The sequence below is a fragment of the Triturus cristatus genome, chromosome 5_1 (assembly GCF_964204655.1).
Source record: "Triturus cristatus chromosome 5_1, aTriCri1.1, whole genome shotgun sequence".
Taxonomy (NCBI): Eukaryota; Metazoa; Chordata; class Amphibia; order Caudata; family Salamandridae; genus Triturus; species Triturus cristatus.
In genome coordinates, this window is record NC_140587.1 from 401,803,887 (window position 1) to 401,822,720 (window position 18,834).

The following is an 18,834-nucleotide window of genomic DNA, read 5'->3' on the forward strand; positions in this document are numbered from 1 at the left end:
AACACCTGCGTATTGGAAATCCGCCAGAAGTTAGCAGCCTGGGAGGCTATCCTTTTGCCTGAAGTATCAAGGAGTTTAGAATCTTTATCTGGTGGTGGTGCGTCTCCAGTAGTCTTGGAGTTTGCACTTTTCCATGCATTAGAAACTACTAGTGAATCTAATGGTAGTTGATCTTTCATGTAGACTGGATCTGAAGGGGCAGGCTAGGATTTTTTTAACTACCCTCGGGGTGAGGATACATGCCCTAACAGAATCCTTAAAAATGTCGTCTACGCGTCTGGTCATGCCTTTCAACATGGGCAACATGTGAGTAGACTTTTGTGTGTTTTGTAGAATCTCGAAAAGAAAATCCTCTTCAAGGGATTCTCTGAGTAGTGGGACTCCATGGTAAGTAGCAGCCCAACTTAACAACTCAACAAATCCTACACGGTCATCTGGTGGTGAGGGCTTCGTAGGATATATGTCCGGGTCATTATCAGTGGTAGAATCAGTATTATAGTCATCCCACACATCTCCAGGCCGATCATCATCATTGTTATCCCAATCCCCATCACCCTGGTTGTCAGGTGTGTGTGTTGGTGAGTGCTCAGGTGAAGTTGGCACAGGTATAGTCTGGGGTAGAGAAGGTGAAGGAAGAGGAAGAGGAGGAGGGGAAGGGCTTGTCCCGACAGTTCTCTTCTTCAATGGTATGTGGAATTCCTCTTCTGTAGTAGCACCTCTTTTTAAAGTCACTTTAGTGGTGATATGTCCAGTCCTTGGGTGTATAACCAGGATTTTTTTATTTCGGATCCGGTTTGTCGATCGGATCACCGAAAACATGTTTTTTGGTGACTTCGGCGTCTGTGTGTTTCGGCGCCGATGGTTTCATGGCCGCGGTTTTCGGATCCTGAGGTTGTTCCGGTGCTGACGGACAATGTTCGGTGCCAGAATTTTTTCTTTGTCTCCGAAGTCTTTGGCTAGGTGCCCAATTTGGCATGGGGCTTTTCGGAGCCAGAAGGCTTTTTAGTATGGTTCAGTACCGAGCCCGAAGGCGGGGCTTCGGAAGCTTGTTCTCGATGCTCATCGGGGCCCGAGGGCGCAGGTTGGTGGTGCGGAGCCTTTTTCTTCGATGGAAGTGGAAGATGGGGCGAGGTAGGGACTGCACTCACAGTACGTTGGCCCTGTGGGATGTCTTCATCCTCATCCAAGCTATTATCGGAAACGAAGATGTCTTCTTGTTCTTCATTGGCACCGATGGGCTCATCGCCTTCCTCCTCGTCTGACTGAGGTCCGAAGAGGTCTGGAATGGACCTGCTTATTGTCTCTGTATGTCGCGTAATCGGGCCCGACGATCATGAAGAGTCTTTTTGGAGCAGAAAGCTCGGCACGCGTCGCAGTAGTCTTCTCTGTGGTTGGGTGACAAATTGCACACCTCGTGTGAGTCTGTGCGCGGGTATTTTGCATGGCACCGAGGACATAACTTGAAAGGAGTTTGTTTCATCGATTGCAAGTCGAACCAGGGGCTAGGCCCGACGGCCTACCACAAGCTCTACGACTGAAAGTTTCTTTGGGAATCACGATCTACAAAGAAAGTGGAACGCGAACGGAAACAATACCGTTGAATGTGAATGTGATACGTGCCGAGAAGGACCGAAGGATCGACGTCAAACCGGAGCGCAGCGAGTTACATCCAAACCGGATGGCGGAAAAAAACAATCTGAAGATGGAGTGGAAGACCATGCGCACTATCATCCAGAAAAACAAGTGCAAACATCCGGACCCAACACTAGATGACTATCTTATGCAAAGCAGGTGATCTACAGCTCACATACCTCGAACATATTATTTTGTATAGATGTATCTGGCGGATCAATTGTGTTATTATGACAATATAATCCAAACATTTTCTGCTTTGTTGCATAACATGCTCTAGTGATGGGGTTTCTTGCTTCCTTAAGAATTGTCATACAATCTGGTGGTAGGTTTAAATATCCAAACTCTATGACTTTATGAGCCAAATCGCTAGGTTGAGTTCCTTTGGGTTTGGATGTCTGATTTCTCCATGGTTCTGTGAGAGTAAATTTGGAATTATGTGAAGCTTCTGATGTGGAACTATTGAGAGTTCCAACAGTGTGATGAACCATGGTTGACGAGCCCATGTGGGAGCCACCAGAATCAGTGTGAGAGATGCCCGAGTTTCCGAACCAGAAATGGAAGGAGAGGGAGAGGAGGAAAAGCATAAGCAAATATCCCTGACCAGTTGATTCACAGGGCATTGACTTTGGATAGAGGGTGTGGGAACCTGGAGGCGAAATTTAGGCATTTTGATTTCTCTGCTGTAACAAAGGAGGTCTATTTGTGGGAATCCCCATTTTTGGATGTACGGAAGGGGAACCTGTGGGGGAAGTTCCCATTTGTGTACTTGTTGCCTCATTCTGCTGAAGAGATCGGCAAAGATGTTGTCTGTACCTAGAATTTTGTAATGAATTACCCAACGCCAAATGGTCAGAGGCATGACCGCTGTAAAGAGTGTGTGTGTCCCCGTTTTTGTACATAGTACATTGTTGTCATATTGTCTGTCCGGACTAGGACAACTTTTCCAATCAGGTGAGGTAGAAATTCTTTTAATGCTAGCTGAACTGCTTGGACCTCTAAGTAGTTGATGTGATGGTTCTGTTGGGTGGTATCCCAAAGACCTTGAACTGTTAAATGTTGTAAATGTGCTCTCCATCCTGTGAGAGATGCGTCTGTTGTCAGCACGACTTGTGGAATAGGGTTGATAAAGGGCCGTCATGTTGATAGATTTTGTGTGTTCCACAACTGCAGAGAGCGATGAGTGCAGCTGTCTACCAACACTAGATCTGTTAGCGGACCCTGTGATTTATTCCACTGACGTGCTAAGCATTCTTGTTGAGGACGCATGTTAAGTCTTGCATGAGGTACTATGGCAATGCAGGACGCCATCATCCACAGTGCTGCATGAACATTCTGACTGGTAGATATTGGTTGTTTTGAAACTGAAGTAACAATGTTTGAAAATTGTGAATCCTGGCTACATTGGGATATGCCAGAGCCATTTGAGTGTTTAGAATGGCTCCTAGATATGGTTGTATTTGAGTGGGTTGGAGATGGGAGTTTTGTGCATCGACTGTAATCTTAACTGATGTAGAAGGTTTATGGTGATTTGTGTGTGTTGCACACATTTGGGATGTGTGTTGGCTTTTATGAGCCAATCAGCTAGGTATGGGAAGATATGGATCTGTCGTCTTCGCAGATGGGCTGCTAACACTTAAAGGAATTTGGTTAACATTCTGGTTGGAGTTGTTACTCTGAATGAAAGTACTTTGAACTGATAATGATTGTTTTCCTATCACAAATCTGAGGTATTTGCAATGTGCTGGGTGAATGTGTATATGAAAGAATGCGTCCTTTAAGTCTAGTTTTGACAACATTGCCTTGCGGCAAAAGTGAAAGCACTTGTTGCAGTGTGACCACATGGAAGTGTTCTGATAATATGTATAGGTTTAATGGCCTGAGATCCAGGATTGGCCTTAATGAACTGTCCTTTTTGGGAATTAGGAAGTATAGTGAATATACCCCTGATCCTTGATCTTGTAATGGAACAGGTTCTATTGTTCCTTTTGTTAGAAGAGCTTGTACTTTTTGTTTGAGCAGATGTTGGTGTTCTAAAGACAATTTGTAAATATGAGGTGGAATATTGGGTGGGTTGCTTGAGAGCTCCTGGCTATAACCATGTAGGATAATGTCCAACACCCATTTGGCTGTTGTTGTTTGGCAAACGGGACGAAAATGTTGTAATCTTCCCCCGACAGGTGATGAATGATCGGGGGAAGTGATATCACATCACTGTTCGTTAGTGGATGGAGAGGTGCATGTTGCGTACCTCCACCTCTTCCTTTAAAGTTGTCACCTCTAGATCCATCTTCATAGAATGCTCTAGAGGTGGAAGATTGTGTTTGTGTTTTATACAAAAATGCGCTGGCATCTGTGGTATTAGTCTTGGAGCCCCCTAGAAGGAGCGACGAAAGGAACCTCTAGTAGAAGGCGACTTGTGTGCTCCCATGGATTTTGCCACTTCTGTGTAATTTTTCATTTTCTCGAACGATTGGTGTATCTGAGGCCCAAAGGGGCAATTCTTATCAAATGGTGTATTAAGAATAGTTTGTGGATCAGAGAGACGCAGACTTCACCATATGCTCGCTCATGGGCTACTGGACCAAGATTGTGGGCACTGTCAATGGAGTGTTGTCTCGCGACTTGCCATGCACACCGGAGGTTTGTTTTCTGGGTCTCTTTCCGAGGCCCAAATCTCGAAGACTGGGGCATAGGTTCACAGATCTGGCTCTTCTTTTGGCCAAGAGGAGGATAGCCCTTAGTTGGAAATCGCAACACTCACCACTGTGGTTACCTGGGAGGCGGATGTGTCTTGCTGGATTAGGGCAGAGGAACAGACGTTGATTAAAGAAGATAGGGTCACTAAATGTCGCAAACCGTTAGCAGAACCCTGGGCGGAAATCGCGCAGGCATGGGAAACACGACATCAGATCAAGCGTCACCCACTGACTTGACAGACTCTGAGGAATAGGGAGAGACGATTGTAAATACTTCCTAGCCCCCTTCTCACCTCCCTCCAATGCCCCCCCTTAAGATAGCGCTGATTTATAACCTATTCAGACTTTTACACAAGACAGACCCCTGGCAGTTTGTATTTAGTTGTTGTAGTATGTTTATTGTAGGTTATTATGGATATTAAATGTTCCTCTCTTTTACTTTTGTTCCTTTTCTTTTATTTCTGTTTTTTTATTTTCTTTTTCTGTTCAATGACTTATTCACTTTCGTCTTATTGAGTGTATAATGCATAATAGAGCGAGACTGAATCCAATGAACGTGCACACAGCTATGCCAAGCAGTGATGTCAATGGGCCCGATCACTCCCCTATTGTTGCTAAGACTGCAGAGCGCGGTCACATCAGTGAACCTTCATGATATGCTGAGAAGCCTGTCTGGGGCAACACTCAATGTGGGCAATAGATTGGACGAATATAGAAGTCCCTTGTTTCCATTGTAGTTGGCTGTTGTAAATCGCTGAAAACTGACAACTTACACAGAAAGAGGTGCTCCTCTTGTACTGATACTATAATTATATTAGATGTATTCATGTAACATATATAAATGCCAATAAAAAGATATTAAAAAAACATTTTTAAAAAAAGAATCGTTTGTTGAACTTCTAGTTTTAAACAAGAAATGCTGAGCCATGCATGTCTCTTGAGTAGAATGCTGGTATTGACTCCTCTAGCTGCAGTATCTGCAGCATCTAACGCACATCTGATAGATGAATTAGAGATAAGCTTGCCTTCTTGCACTATTTCCTGCCCTTTTTTCTTGTGTTCTTCTGTGAGATATTATAATAGTTCTTCCATCTCACCCCAGTGTGCCCTATCATACCTAGGCAATAGGCCTTGTTTATTGGCTATGTGCCAATGATTGGCTGATTGAGCAGCTACTCATTTCCCTGAGGCACCTATTAATGTTGATTCTTTATTGGGAGGTGTTCCTTAGGTTTGTGAATTTGCCCTTTTACAGGCTTTAGAAACTACTAAAGAATCTAAAGGCAACTGAAATAAATAAAAACAAGGTAAAATGGTGGAGGTTTATATAATATTTTTTCTCCACCCTAGGTGTTGGGATACGAACCCTAACTCGATCCTTAAAAATATCATCAGCATGCCTCATCATACCTTTAAACACAGGCAAGGATTGTGATGTGTGTGTGTTTCCTAAGGTTTCAAATAGGAAATCCTTTTCTAGGGCTTCTTTGTGTAAAGTAACTCCATGGTAAGTGGCAGCCCTAGCAATCAACTCCGGATATGCAGTATTATCATCAGAAGGGTAAGGTTTAGCTGGATATAGATCCGGGTATGTGTCTGCAGGTGGGTCTATATTGTAGTCATCCCACGGGTCAGGTGGTGGCTGAATATAGATGTCATCATCATCTAGTATATCAGGATTTTTATTTGAAGAACTTGGTGGTGTGATGTATAAAGGGTCTGAAGCTGGTATAATAGGCACTGGTGAAGATGGTGGTGGTGTTTGTAGGAATGGTAATAGGAGTAGTAGCCATGTCCTTTTTAGGTCTCGCCTGACCCAGCGCATGCGCTGGTCTGGCGAGACTTATTGAGAGGGCTCCAAAAAGTGCTATCAGGCCAGCCTAGAGCTACAGTGCATGTGTGCGGGCGTGCGCGCGCCGCGCTTCACCGCGATTACTTTCACGGCCGCACGGCCGCTTAGATGTTTGATCACTTTCACTTTCGCGGCCGCTTGGCATAGCCAATAGGTCTCGCTTTTGGGACCTTTTTAAGTATTTAGTTATGCAACTGTTGCATGGCTAAACACTTATAAGGTCCCAAAGGTGAGACCTTTTGGCTATGCCAATGCTTGTTCTTTTTGAGGGGAATCTTATATTCAGTGTCTATTCTTCTTTTGGAAGATGGAACTGTTGGCTAAGTTGTAATGTGTCCGGTGTCAGGATTTATATGAATTTTCTTCTGTTTTGGATTCAGCTTTTGTTTCATTGACTCAAAAATAGGCTCTGGTGGCTTTAAAGGAGCTTCTTTTTGTTTTGGTGCCGAACTTTTCGGTGCCGAGCTGCATTGGTCTTTTTTCTCTTTGGATCCGGAATGTTTCGGAACTGAAGGGGTATAATCTACGCCCAAGCTGGAAAGCTTGACTTGCTGTTTCGGTGCCGAGCCGGAAGACAGGGCGTTGAAATCAGAGTCTCGGTGCCTACCATGGCCTGTTGGTAGTGGTGGCCCAATAGCCTTTTGGTTAGTTGGAGTGGGTTTGGTGGGTAAAGGGGGTTTGTTACTCACTGCACCCTGTCCAGCTGGAAAGTCGTGGGATTCTAGTTCGATCTCCAACTTTAAATCGGAGGTCTGGATGGAGAAGGCTTCTTCCTCTTTCGCTGCAGATGCTTCCATCTCTTCTTGCTCGATATCTTTTCCTAAGATATCAGGGGTGTCCTCGATATTCTGCTGCTGCATGTCTCTTTGTCGAGCCAGACGGTCTGGCAGAGTCTTTTTGGATCGGAACGACCAACAAGCATCACAGTCTTCCTCTTTATGTTACGGGGAGAGACAGAGGTTACAGATCTTATGAAGGTCGGTGCGTTGGAATTTGGAATGGCACAGAGAACAAAACTGAATTGGCGTCCGTTCCATCGGCAGAAAACTCGATGATGGATCTTGTAGATCGAAGAAAACGAGCAATGCCCAAAGGCCGCAGTTGGACTTTTCTATGAAATACTGAAAGTTTTCAGACATTTTTGACACGAAGAAGGTGGAAACGCGATCGAAAACAATACTGACGAGGGTAAGTGAATTGCGAATCGAAGGGATCCTGATTGACAGTTTCAAATCAGAGCACTGCAATACAGATCCAAACCCGATGGCAGAAAGAAAACAATCTAACAATGGAGTTGATGCTCATGTGCATTATCACCGAAAGGAGGAGTCACCTTACCTCATGACTAGAAAGCACTTCTTTGAACAAAAACAACTTGCAAATATCCGGACCCAACACTAGATGGCAGGAGTATGCAATGCTTGTGTAGCTACAGCACACATGCCTCGAACATTATTTTTCTTCAGTCACCCATTTTGGAGGAGCAGGCAGAGTTCCCTTCTCTTTCTCATAATGGAAATAGGTCTACTGCTGTCCTGTCTTGAAGTAGAAAATTGATTTACTCCTGTCCTCTGTCTGCAAACGTTTCGATGTCGGAAAAGGGTCAGAAAATGGTTTGTGAATGTCCACAAACGTACAAGCTTGTGAGAGTTCACAAACGTCTAGGGCATTCCCAAAATGCAAAACACATCCTCTACCAATAGAAGATCTACTTAAGGAAAACATTACATACCTATAACCAACTGTGTGCAGTTTAGCCTTATTTATAGCATTCCATCTTCAAATACAAGCATACACTCTCATTCAGAAGAGGAAAAATATAATAAGCCAAAGCGGAGTCTGTGTGGTCTGTAAGCTGATGCATTGTGCGTTTCAGAAAAACGGTCATGTATCATTATTGAAACCAAACAGTGAAGCTTGAAGTAAAGAACTTGTACTATTTTCAACCCAATAGCAGATGGCAGAATAGTGCAAACCATGTGATCTACGACATGTGCCACAAGCATAAATTACAAGTGCAAATTAACCTTTGTAAATTATAGAAGTCAATTTGCAACTTTAAACAACGTTTATTTGCATATGTAATTTAAACTTACAGGTGCAAACGTATTTATGAATTGGATCCACAGTTTATATGCATTTTATTTGGGGGAATGGGGACAGGCTGTAAAACACTGATTTTCAAACATTATTATAATAACAATCAGATAAACACTGAAAACAGAAAATCCGAGTTATAAAAAGAAAAAATGACGACTCTCATATCAGGTGCTTTATATCCATTTCTCTGTTAGAGTAACATAATGGAAGTCCTGCTCGGCCTACTGGCTAACACAGAAACATTATGGGTGGATTCTGTTTATGCAATTTCTTTTCTTCTATAGATTTCACACAATGTAGGTATTAAGAGTTTACCCAGCTGTCTTGATTACGCAGGACATTACTATGCAGGTAAGTACCACATAGGCCCTTTTTAGTACTTTACCACTCAAGTAAGACTTTTTTTTTTTTATAAAGGTCACACATGTTATGTCATAAAAAAAACCAAGCATTGGCATAACTAAATACTTATAAGGTCCCAAAAGCGAGACCTATTGGCTATGTCAAGCGAAAAATAAAAAGTGATCGCAATCAAACATCAAAGCGGCCGTGCGGCCGCGAAAGTGAGGCGCGTGCACCCGCGCACATGCACTGTAGCTCTAGGATGGCCTGGTAGCACTTTTTGGAGCTCTCTCAATAAGTCTCGCCAGACCAGCGCATGCGCTGGGTCAGGCGAGACCTAACAACGGGGTATTTATGGGTTAAGTGGTGGGTAAAGGTTCAGGATGGGTGGTAGAGGGAGCTAAGAGGTTTTAGGGTTCAGGGAAGGGTAGAGGTAAAAGGAGGTAAGGGGCTTTTAAGGTTCAGGAAGTAAAGGGTGGCAAGGGTTAAATGTTATGGGGCAGGTAGAGTAAAGGGAGGTAAGGGATTTAAAAAAATAAAAAAGCATTTGGGGTCTGGGCGTTACCTCTAAAACAAGAAGGAAAAAAAACGATATATACACACACAGACACACACACACACATTTGAGAACATAAGTCATTACCACTACATTGAGTAGTAAAGGCATGTCCTGTAAACAGTAAAGCACTGCGTGGCATTACATCATGTTGTAAACGTCAGCAAGTAATGCCTGCGGGGTGAAGCACTGCATGAAACATCTGATATTCTACAATGTATTCTGGCACAATTAACCACCTCCATTTGCCATGGAACTATAATATTGGTTCTTTTAATGCGGACAAAAAAGAATTAGAATTTCTCAAAATCAATGAGAATGGGCCAAAACCGTGAAAATAAAGAAACTTGCACCTGTTGGGAATGTTGAAGAGAAAAGAAAAAAAAATCTAAATGACTGTAAGACACCTTGTTTGGTAGGTAAGCTTTATCTCAGCTCCTTGATTAACCAGCCATTCAAAGCATCTACAGTACATGCAATCACCACTGAAATTATACATTTAGCTTTGGTGTGTGTGTGACCAAATTCACTTTCTGCATTTTTAATATTTTGAATGAGAACTACTTACTTTGGAACGACCACCAACAATGTCACTAGATATTCAGAGTCCAGAACAAAGTCCTCTTTTTTCACAATTTCAGCTAAACTCCTGGTTAACAAACTTCCCCTGAAATGAATAACCAAAGGTAGTTCAGAAAGCAGAAGCAAAGAAATAATGTAAAAAAAAAATTTGTGAACACAAATTTAAACATGTTAATTCATAAAGAAAAATCGAAAATGCTCACTCGCTTTCTTGTTCACACAACATAGTGGACCTGATGACAGTATGGTATGGCAAAGGTGGGGCCAATAAAATGAGGAGTCAAGTTCTTTTGGCAACTCCCTTGGTCTTGCTCAGAGCAAAATCCCTGTGTCTACTGGGGGATCTGGTAGACTGGCCTTGTGCCTGGTAGCAATGGGTAACTGTATGCCTCAAATTCGGCAGTCGAGAGGACTGGCGAGAACTTGTATTGACTAGGATTCTTGCTCATAAAAATGTGGTTTTCGCAAAAGTCAGTTCAAATAGTAGTTTTAAAATCTCATCAGGTAGGAAGAGGTGAAGGAAAGGTCAACTGTGGTGCTTCAGGTGCTCCTTCTGGAACAACAATCTTTTAACTTGTCATCATAGAGAAAATCTTTCTAGTTTGGATAGTCAGTAACACAATTCTCAAAACCCCCAAGATATTCTACAGGTATTGTTTAGTGTGCAGCACCACTTCAAAAGAAGTTGCTATTGTTGAGGAACTAGTGGCAATGAAGGTGGTAGAGACAGGGCTCTATGAGATACTGAAGTCAGGACAAAAATCTAGAAAATGACCCATCATTCATAGCAGGAATTTTAGTATGTTGGTACTAGTTCTATAGGAAGTTGAGAAATATTACTCTATGGTAGATCGTAGTGCTGGGGGTGAAAGGAAACTGGACTGTCTTATTCATCTCTGTTGCAAGTCTATTTTATTTCATGACTGAACCACAGACAGAGCTCCTTCATTGCTTCATCCTGCATGACCTGTCTAGGAAGCCCTACTGGCACCTTAGGAAGTGAATCCTGTGGTTCCTCAGATTATCCTTAAGAGTGGAGGTTGTAAAGATCAGGCTGAGAAGACTGAAGTTGTAGAACATTGTCATAAGGAGACCAGTTTTGCTTGTCCCATGTTGTAAGAAGTGAATATTCAGTTTGTCAACAGGTTGACAAACAGGATTTTGCAATCAAAAACGAGCATGTATTACTAACTGTTGAAGTCTTTTTCCAAGTCAGTTGCTGAAAGGAGCTTTATCCAAGGAGTTATCAGATGTGTGCGATAGCTTCGTCAAAAGAGACTTAATTAACTGAGTGATAAACAGAGGACCCTTCAATGGAGAGGTCAACAAGGAGGAAGCGAGAGAGTGCTATGGTCTTCTCACTGGGGAGTAAAGTCTCCCTGACGAATAAGATGACAAAGTGGATGAAGAGGTATGCAGCAAATGTTTACCAATGGCAAAAGATATATATATATATTTTTTTAAAGATGAGGACATGATCTCAAAATAAGCAGTCGGGTCAGCTAAGTAACTTTCTTCCTGTTATAGCAAGCATGTCAATCACTCACATGTTGCCAGAGACCCGGTCTGCTTCAAGAGAGGACACGTGAAACTACAGTTATCAGATATCTTACATACCTGTTAGGAGTAGGCCTTACTTATGCGTTGTTATTTATTTGTATTACTTGTAGAGCGTAACAAGCATCCCCAGGGGATAAAAAGGGACTGAAATTGCTGCCAACTCTAGTGTCTAATGTAGGGGTTTACCTGTGTGTGTTAATTTAGTTAAAAAATGAATCAGGAAAAAGCCAGGTCTGTAAGTGTTTTCTAAACTTAAGGTGGTTGTCCATGAGGCGAATGTTAAAAGTACACCTGGCAACGCAATAATAGTATCCTACACAATGGGTTGTAACTGAAAATTAAAGACCCTGGAGCCACTTAGTCTTCAGCTGCTTCCTAAGAGAGCACTTGAGGGTACAGATCAGCCTGTGGAGAACCTACAAGGACGGGAGAGGTACCACTGAAAAGTTGACGCAGTAAAAAAAACAAAAAAAAGAATTGGGGGCCGATGGTGCAGTCAGTATGTTCCTAGAGTGCACCTCTTGGGAACCTTCCTGCTTCGGAAGTATGCTCTTCTCAAACTACAGAACATGGGCCAACATTTTTGGCTTTAAATTGTAAGTCAGTGTGTAAGAAAACATATTTGACAAAACTCCCCCCAATAATATGCAATATGATTAACCCCAAACTTCTCACCTTTGAACAATGCATTGCTTTCTTCCATACCCATATGTCACTGATTAGATGTACCTTATGAATTGATGCATGATCATTTACACAATGAAAAATCATTATAAGTTGCAGCTCGGTTAATGGCTGCGGGTATCACATGCTCTTGGCGGACCAACAAATGCTATAAATCTCTGCAAATGAAATAGTTTGACAGGCGTAACTGTATTTACTTTTATATATTGGCCAGTCATCAGGAAGAGATATTACTGAGAAAAAACATAAAACACCGTTTCAGTTTTTTCTACTTACTTTATGTTAGTTTTTATTTCAACAATTAGTTTATGCTTCTACTGGTTGCACGCATTGTTACCACTTTGACTAAACCAACAGGCGGTGCCTCCATCTGCTGCACGTATTTGCCCAATTTTTTCAATTTTCTTATTTTATCTTTTTTTTTTCTTTCTTTTCGGCATCATTGACATCCCATACCGATACGACTTTCTGTGCACCGGTAGCAGCCATGTGTTTCCAACCCCCATTTGACATACAACGGTCATTACTCCATGTCTTGAGGACCCTCTGTTAGCTATGAAGTCCCCTATACCTGCCTCACTTCCGCTTAGCACACACTTCCAGGTGTGCTCTCGACTTTTATCACCCTCTTGATTAACAATACAGTGCCATCATGTTACAGGTGCTTCCTCCCTTGCCATATTGCGAGCATCCTGGACGTCACGGTTGGGGCCAACACCCCCCTCCCCTTCTTGGTGTTTCCTTTGTAGTGAGAAAGGGACACATGCTCTGGGATACTCCTGCGTTGGCACATCACCACCTGCCCCAGCAGGACAATCCCATGTTACTGAGCACAAGGTCATTTGGCAATCGCCACAACAATGCAGGATTGATTGACTAGTGTATTTGCATGTCTTTGGAGATTCACTCCAATTGTGATTTTGCACTTGTGTATTTACTTTCTGTCCTACGTCGGTGCCTCCACTGGGCATTGTACTTTTCCGACCAAGTGTAACTGTGGTTGTTTAACCATGTTTTTTTACTTGTTTTTCCCCTCCAGGAGTTTTCCAGAAGGTAGAACTCACTTTACCTCATTTTCCCAACCTTTTTCAATTCCACACAGGACTACCACATGAGTCCAGACTACAGGGGATGGGACCTTCATTATACATATACAGATCGTCCCCTCTAGAGTAGATGAGGCTCCCCCGGTACTGAAGAAATGCCAAGATCCGACTGGACGAGTTAGGGCATGACACATGTCGACCAGCTCCACCCCACACACATCACCCTGAGTTAAGCGGGTATAATTTTCCCTCTTCAGCCACGACTTCCCATAGCTATTTTTAAACCACACATTTTGCTCCCCATTTCTACTCACCATACATACACCCCAACACCACTTCCTAGCTTCACATCAGCAACCAGAGAAGGCCTCTAGCAAAGAGCCCCCTGCGGGGCCCGTTGGGCATTGCAGTGCAGGCCCAATGAGGAGCTGCCCGATGATGAAGCAAGACACCCTTTGGGGTGTGTGAGGGCTTGTGCTCCTAATTGGAGCTATTCCATCTTTAGCCTTCCTTCCCCACTAGGAACACCTTCTACCCACAACTTTAACCCCCTTCCTCTTCCGCCCGCTCCCCCTCCTTTGGAGCTGCATACCCATGCATTTGCCATAACAATTAGTTTATGTCAGAAAACAATGAGAGACCTACGTGAATGACCTCTTGCTAAAATCAGAAATGTTCAGTTTTCCAGGTTTTACACCTTTTTACCCCACAAACTGCAACTAGATCGAAAACACAAGAAATAGAAAATATTTACCACCACTTAAATAACTGCAAAAACTGGTATTTTCTTCTTTTTACAGTTTTTGCGTTACACTTCAATTCACCACGGTATCTAGCTCAGAAATTGGAGATGGAGATTTTCGGTGGAAGCAGACATTCCAGGAGGGCCAGAGATCTAGTGCTGAAGCCACCAATTTGCCAGAAGAAAAATACTTACGACAGAGCGTTGTCGGGTGCTGCATCAAGAATTCGGAACTCCCTACCTCCAAGCATCAGAAGGTTACCCAGCTCCGCAAGATTCAAGAAAGAAATCAATATCTTTCTAATGAGCAAATTCCTACTGTAACCATTACCATACAATCTCGTTAGATTCACCTAAAAATTCTTGCTTAACTACTCACGAGCATCTCTTGCTAAGGTCCAATGTCCCCTGTTTTGTATAGGTTCTTGCATTCCTTTGTGCTAACATACTAATATGCTGTATGGTTCCTCTAGACTTACATTCTGTGAATGTGCAAAAACCTTTGTTGCTAAGTGAAGTTACTGTTACAGTTTTTTATGGGTTTTAATTTGTTAAATTCTTTCCAGATTAATGTACAAAATAAAAGGTATTCACATCTTTACAGTGAAGCGCTCTGATACCCTATGGGGTCAAGTTTGCGCTATACAAAACACTTAATATATAAATAAATAGCTGCTTGTTCATAAACACTGGGAAGAAGGCAAGATTAGCACACCAAACCTTTTGTGGATGCCATTTTTAGAAAAAAAGGCCTCACAATTCTATGTCCGGACCAGAGGCGAGGATTATGGTATTCTTTCTTCACTTTATTGAATAGCAGCCATTTAAAGTAAAAGTTAAACAACTACCATTCCCATGGAACATTGGGAATACAACAGTTCGAAACAATAGAGAGTCCATGGATAGAGTGTCCCGCCAATCTGCACCAATCATGGGGCTCCAGGCTCCTTATAGTCCTCTGTTACTGCCCATTCCCCCTCTTTCTTCGCTGCTCGCAGCCAGCTAAGTCTGCTTTATTACTCTCTGCTTGTATTTCTAGACTGTTCTGATCTACTTGCTAATTTCGTTGTATGCCTTCGGGCGACCATTGTTTACATGGTGTGTGCTCTCTCGAGCTGCCTTTTTTCTGCATTGCCTTTGGTGTAGGTCTCACTGTCCGTCATAGCCGAGCGCGGACGTTGAGCTATTTCACCACCGATGCGCGTCCGCCCCGGTTTTGGCATTATTTTGACTGCTTTGTAATTCTTTTTATTTGACTGGTTCGTCATTCCTTTGCAGGTATTTCATAGCGAGTCACCCGCTACTCGGGTTGACCTGACTCCGGCCGTGGGAGCACCTGAGCTCCCTAACGGCTGCGTATCTCGGTGCGAGGCTCGGTGGTGCACTACTCCCATCGCCAGGGGGCGCCTGTGCGCACCCCAAGCCGCGACGCACGAGCATTGGATTCCGCGCATGTCGCGCATTCCTGACTCCAAGCCAGCGCAGCGGGGAACCTTGACGCCTGCCTCTGAACGCCCGTTCCCGGGTCTATACTTCCTGCCATTAGGCAGCGTTTTCTTCCTTGTTTACACGCCTCCGCTTACACACGGGTCTGTATTCTGCCATTAGGCTGGTTTCTTCAGTGTCTCACGCCCCGGTGGTAAGTATTATTAGGCCACCTTACGCTCGCTCAGAGTCTGTACTGCAGGCCCTACTGACCTGCTGGGACCCTTGTTAGGCAGGCTGCCTTTTCACTTTTAGCACCAAGGCTGTGAGGTCCCAGGGCTGCCAGCCCACCCATCCGCGAGCACTGCCCGCCCCAAGTAGCGGCTGACACCCAGCCCCCCTTACCTTGACGCCAACCGTCTACCATACATACCCACTTACCTGGTACAGGGTTACCTATTCCAACACTATGGAGTCTTACCAGGATGACCAGTGGGAGGAGGACCCCCTTACTGCGCTAGAGTGGGATGACGATTTCTATGCTGCAGTAGATGCATCCATCCACAAGACGGTCGCAGAATCCATGACACCCCTTGAGAATCGTCTGTCCCGCCACATTGCACAAGCCTGTGAGAAGCTGGCTAATGCTGCCCAGGCCTTGCCGGCCAACCCCCATTCCAGCGAACCACAAGCTGACCACCAGCCCGCACCTGCCAAGCGTGCCCGAGACACTGGGGTAGATACGGATGCCTTTGACCACCTTAAGCAGGCGCTTCTAGCTAGCCTTTTCCCGCCAGTGCACCCCACTGACCCAGGGGATGGCGTCCACGGAGATGCTGATGAGGATGCTGGCCCGTCTCGCCCCTGGTGCCCCTCCCGCCCTTATCCCGCTTTTGATAAGCAGGATCTTTGCGTAGACATGCTTGACCCAGATGACATCCTCCACCCAAGGTCCTCGGACTGGGCACCCTCAGACAAAGTTGCCTAGTATGTCGCGAGCTGGATACGCTGGCCGCTGAAGCCCAACGTCGGCAATTGCCTTCGGGCGGAGTGTCCATGCCCCTCTTTGGAGGGAAAAATTGCTTGCACTCCTGACATTGACCCCCGCATGGCCATGTTCCTCCAGAAATTCGTGAAGGACCCGAAAAAGGGGATTGACAGGTCTTGGCGAGCTTGCCAAGACAAGCTCCTAGACACTTACGAAAATTCTTGACATGGCGGAGGAGGCCAAGTCATCGGGATCCCTGATCTCCCTTGAGACCCTCTCCTCCTGGGCCCAACGCGCAGTGGTATTCCTCGGCAACGCCAACTGCGCCATATCCACAGAGCGGCGCAGATCCCTGCTCATCAAGGTAGATCCCAAACTGGGGAACCTGGCTGACTAAGAGGCGGGACCGATCGCTCAGGGCGGCCTCTTTGGGGACCCCTTTATTAAGAAATTGGGGAGGTTCGTGAACACCTTCACGTCCCTGGACAAAGCACAATCCTCTATTAAGGTGTTTCACCCTCTGGTTTTTCCAAGGGGCCGGACGAGTAAGGGGCTGCTTGTCCGGATGTCCAAACCAGCACAGGGGACAAGGCTCCAACCAAGGCCAATATCAAGATCAGGCCAGATTTGGGGAACTTCTACCCAACCCGAGGAAGACGCAGCAAACACAGAGGCGGCGGTGGCACCTCCAACTCTTCCGGTGAGTGTTCTCCCTTCTTCCCTTCTAAGAGTGTGAGGGTCATCTGGCGCATTTTTTCCAGGCCTGGATTTCCATCAAGGGGGACGCTTGGGTCCTGCAAACTGTACAAGGGTTCCATATAGAACTCCACGGGGAACCCTCGCAACCTGTTAATCCGCGCCCTCTCTGCTTCTCACCAGCAGACGCCGCCTCAGTCGACCAGGAGGTCCAATCCCTACTGGACAAAGGAGCAATCGCAGAAACTCTGCCCCACCCCAGAGGTTTTGTCACTAACCTCTTCCTGGTGGACAAGACGGATGGGGGTCAGCGACCCGTTATCAACCTCCGTGAATTCAACGAGTGGCTAGTCTATCACCACTTCAAGATGGAGGGAATCCATCTCCTTCGCGATATCCTCAGACCTCACGACTGGATGGCGTGCTTGGATCTCAAAGACGCCTATCCCGCGATCCCCATTTTCCTCCACACCGGAGGTTCCTACAGTTTTTCTGGAGAAACAGAACTGTGCGAATTCACCACTCTCCCGTTCGGCCTCTCCTCAGCTCCTTGGTGTTTCACCAAGGTCCTCCGGCCCGTAATAGAACGCCTGCGGGCGTCGGGAATGATGCTTATTATGTACCTGTACGACATTCTGATGATGGCCCAATGCCCCAAGACGCTCTCTAGCCAGTTCCAGACCGCGGTCGACCTCCTTCAGAGCCTGGGCTTTGTAGTCAACAAGGCTAAATCCACACTGGTTCCAGCCCAGAAGGTCGTTTTTCTAGGTTTCTTGATCAACTCCGTAGAGTCTTCTCTCAGCCTCCCATTCCGGAAGATGACGAAGATCCGCCACGAGATTCGGAGGGCTCTTACTCAACCGCGGATCTCTCTCAGGCAGCTGGCCCGTATAGTGGGTCTCCTCTCGGCCTCGATCCAGGCCAAATTTCCAGCGCCACTACATTACTGAGCCCTCCAGCGCCTCAAGGCCACACACCTGCACAGGGGCCTCTCCTACTCGCAGAAAGTGGGCATCTCTGCAGAAGCCAGAGAGAAACTCCAGTGGTGGCTCTCCAATATGGAGGCCTGGAATGGGAGAGCAATTTTCGGTTCCGCACCAGATATCTTTATAGAGTCAGATGCCAGCAGGTCAGGCTGGGGCGCGAGATGTGGCGACTTCACCGTGGGAGGTGTGCGGTCACCACTCGAACAACGATTACACATTAATTGTCTGGAGCTCTTAGCGGGCTCATTCGCGATCTAGTGCTGGACCAAGGATTCGATCCGGTCCTGTGTCCTCCTCAAGATGGACAACATATTGGCGATCCGGTATATCAATCACCTAGGGGGCACGCGGTCGAAAGCCCTCTCGGACCTGGTGGCGAACTTCTAGCAATACTGCCTAGATCATCAGATCTCCGTCACAGCGGAGTACCTTCCTGGGCAGGCCAACCAGGTGGCAGACTTCCACTCAGGCCACTTTCACGACATGAGCATCTGGAAGCTGCATTCGGGGGATTTTGCGGACCTCCACAGCATTTGAGGTCCTTTTTCAGTGGACCTCTTTGCTTCCCGCCTGGATCATCAGCTTCCCCGGTTCTTCAGCTGGAGATCGGACCCCATAGAGGAGAAAACGGATGAGTTTCTGCAGGACTGGCAGGAGGAGGTGGGCTATGCCTTTCCCCCGTTCGCCATGATAACGAGGGTTTCGGCCCAAGTTCGACGCCAGAGAGCAAACGTGGTGCTCATCACCCCAATTTGGAGGTCGCCAGTTTGGTTTCCAGTTCTTCTGAAACTTTCTTAGGATTCTCCAATCCCTCTCCCCTGCTTTCCAGCTCTCCTCCTCAGTACGGACAAGGATCCCCACCCGCTAGTGGCGGAGGGCTCCCTAGTCCTGATGGCGTGGCGGATTACAGGGGACTATGGGTAGTCCCAGGCCTTTCGGGAGCG

General features: G+C 45.6%; 1 protein-coding gene across 2 annotated transcripts in view; it reads right to left on the bottom strand.

Annotated features, from left to right (window-relative positions):
* The window catches only part of ATP6V1C1 (ATPase H+ transporting V1 subunit C1), a 354,471-nt gene that overhangs the window by 138,997 nt on the left and 196,640 nt on the right, over positions 1 to 18,834 (bottom strand). For both annotated transcript variants that reach the window (XM_085605130.1, XM_085605131.1), the window contains exon 7: positions 9,750 to 9,848. In XM_085605130.1, the coding sequence (XP_085461256.1) occupies positions 9,750 to 9,848 (99 nt within the window). The remainder of the gene's footprint in view (positions 1 to 9,749; positions 9,849 to 18,834) is intronic.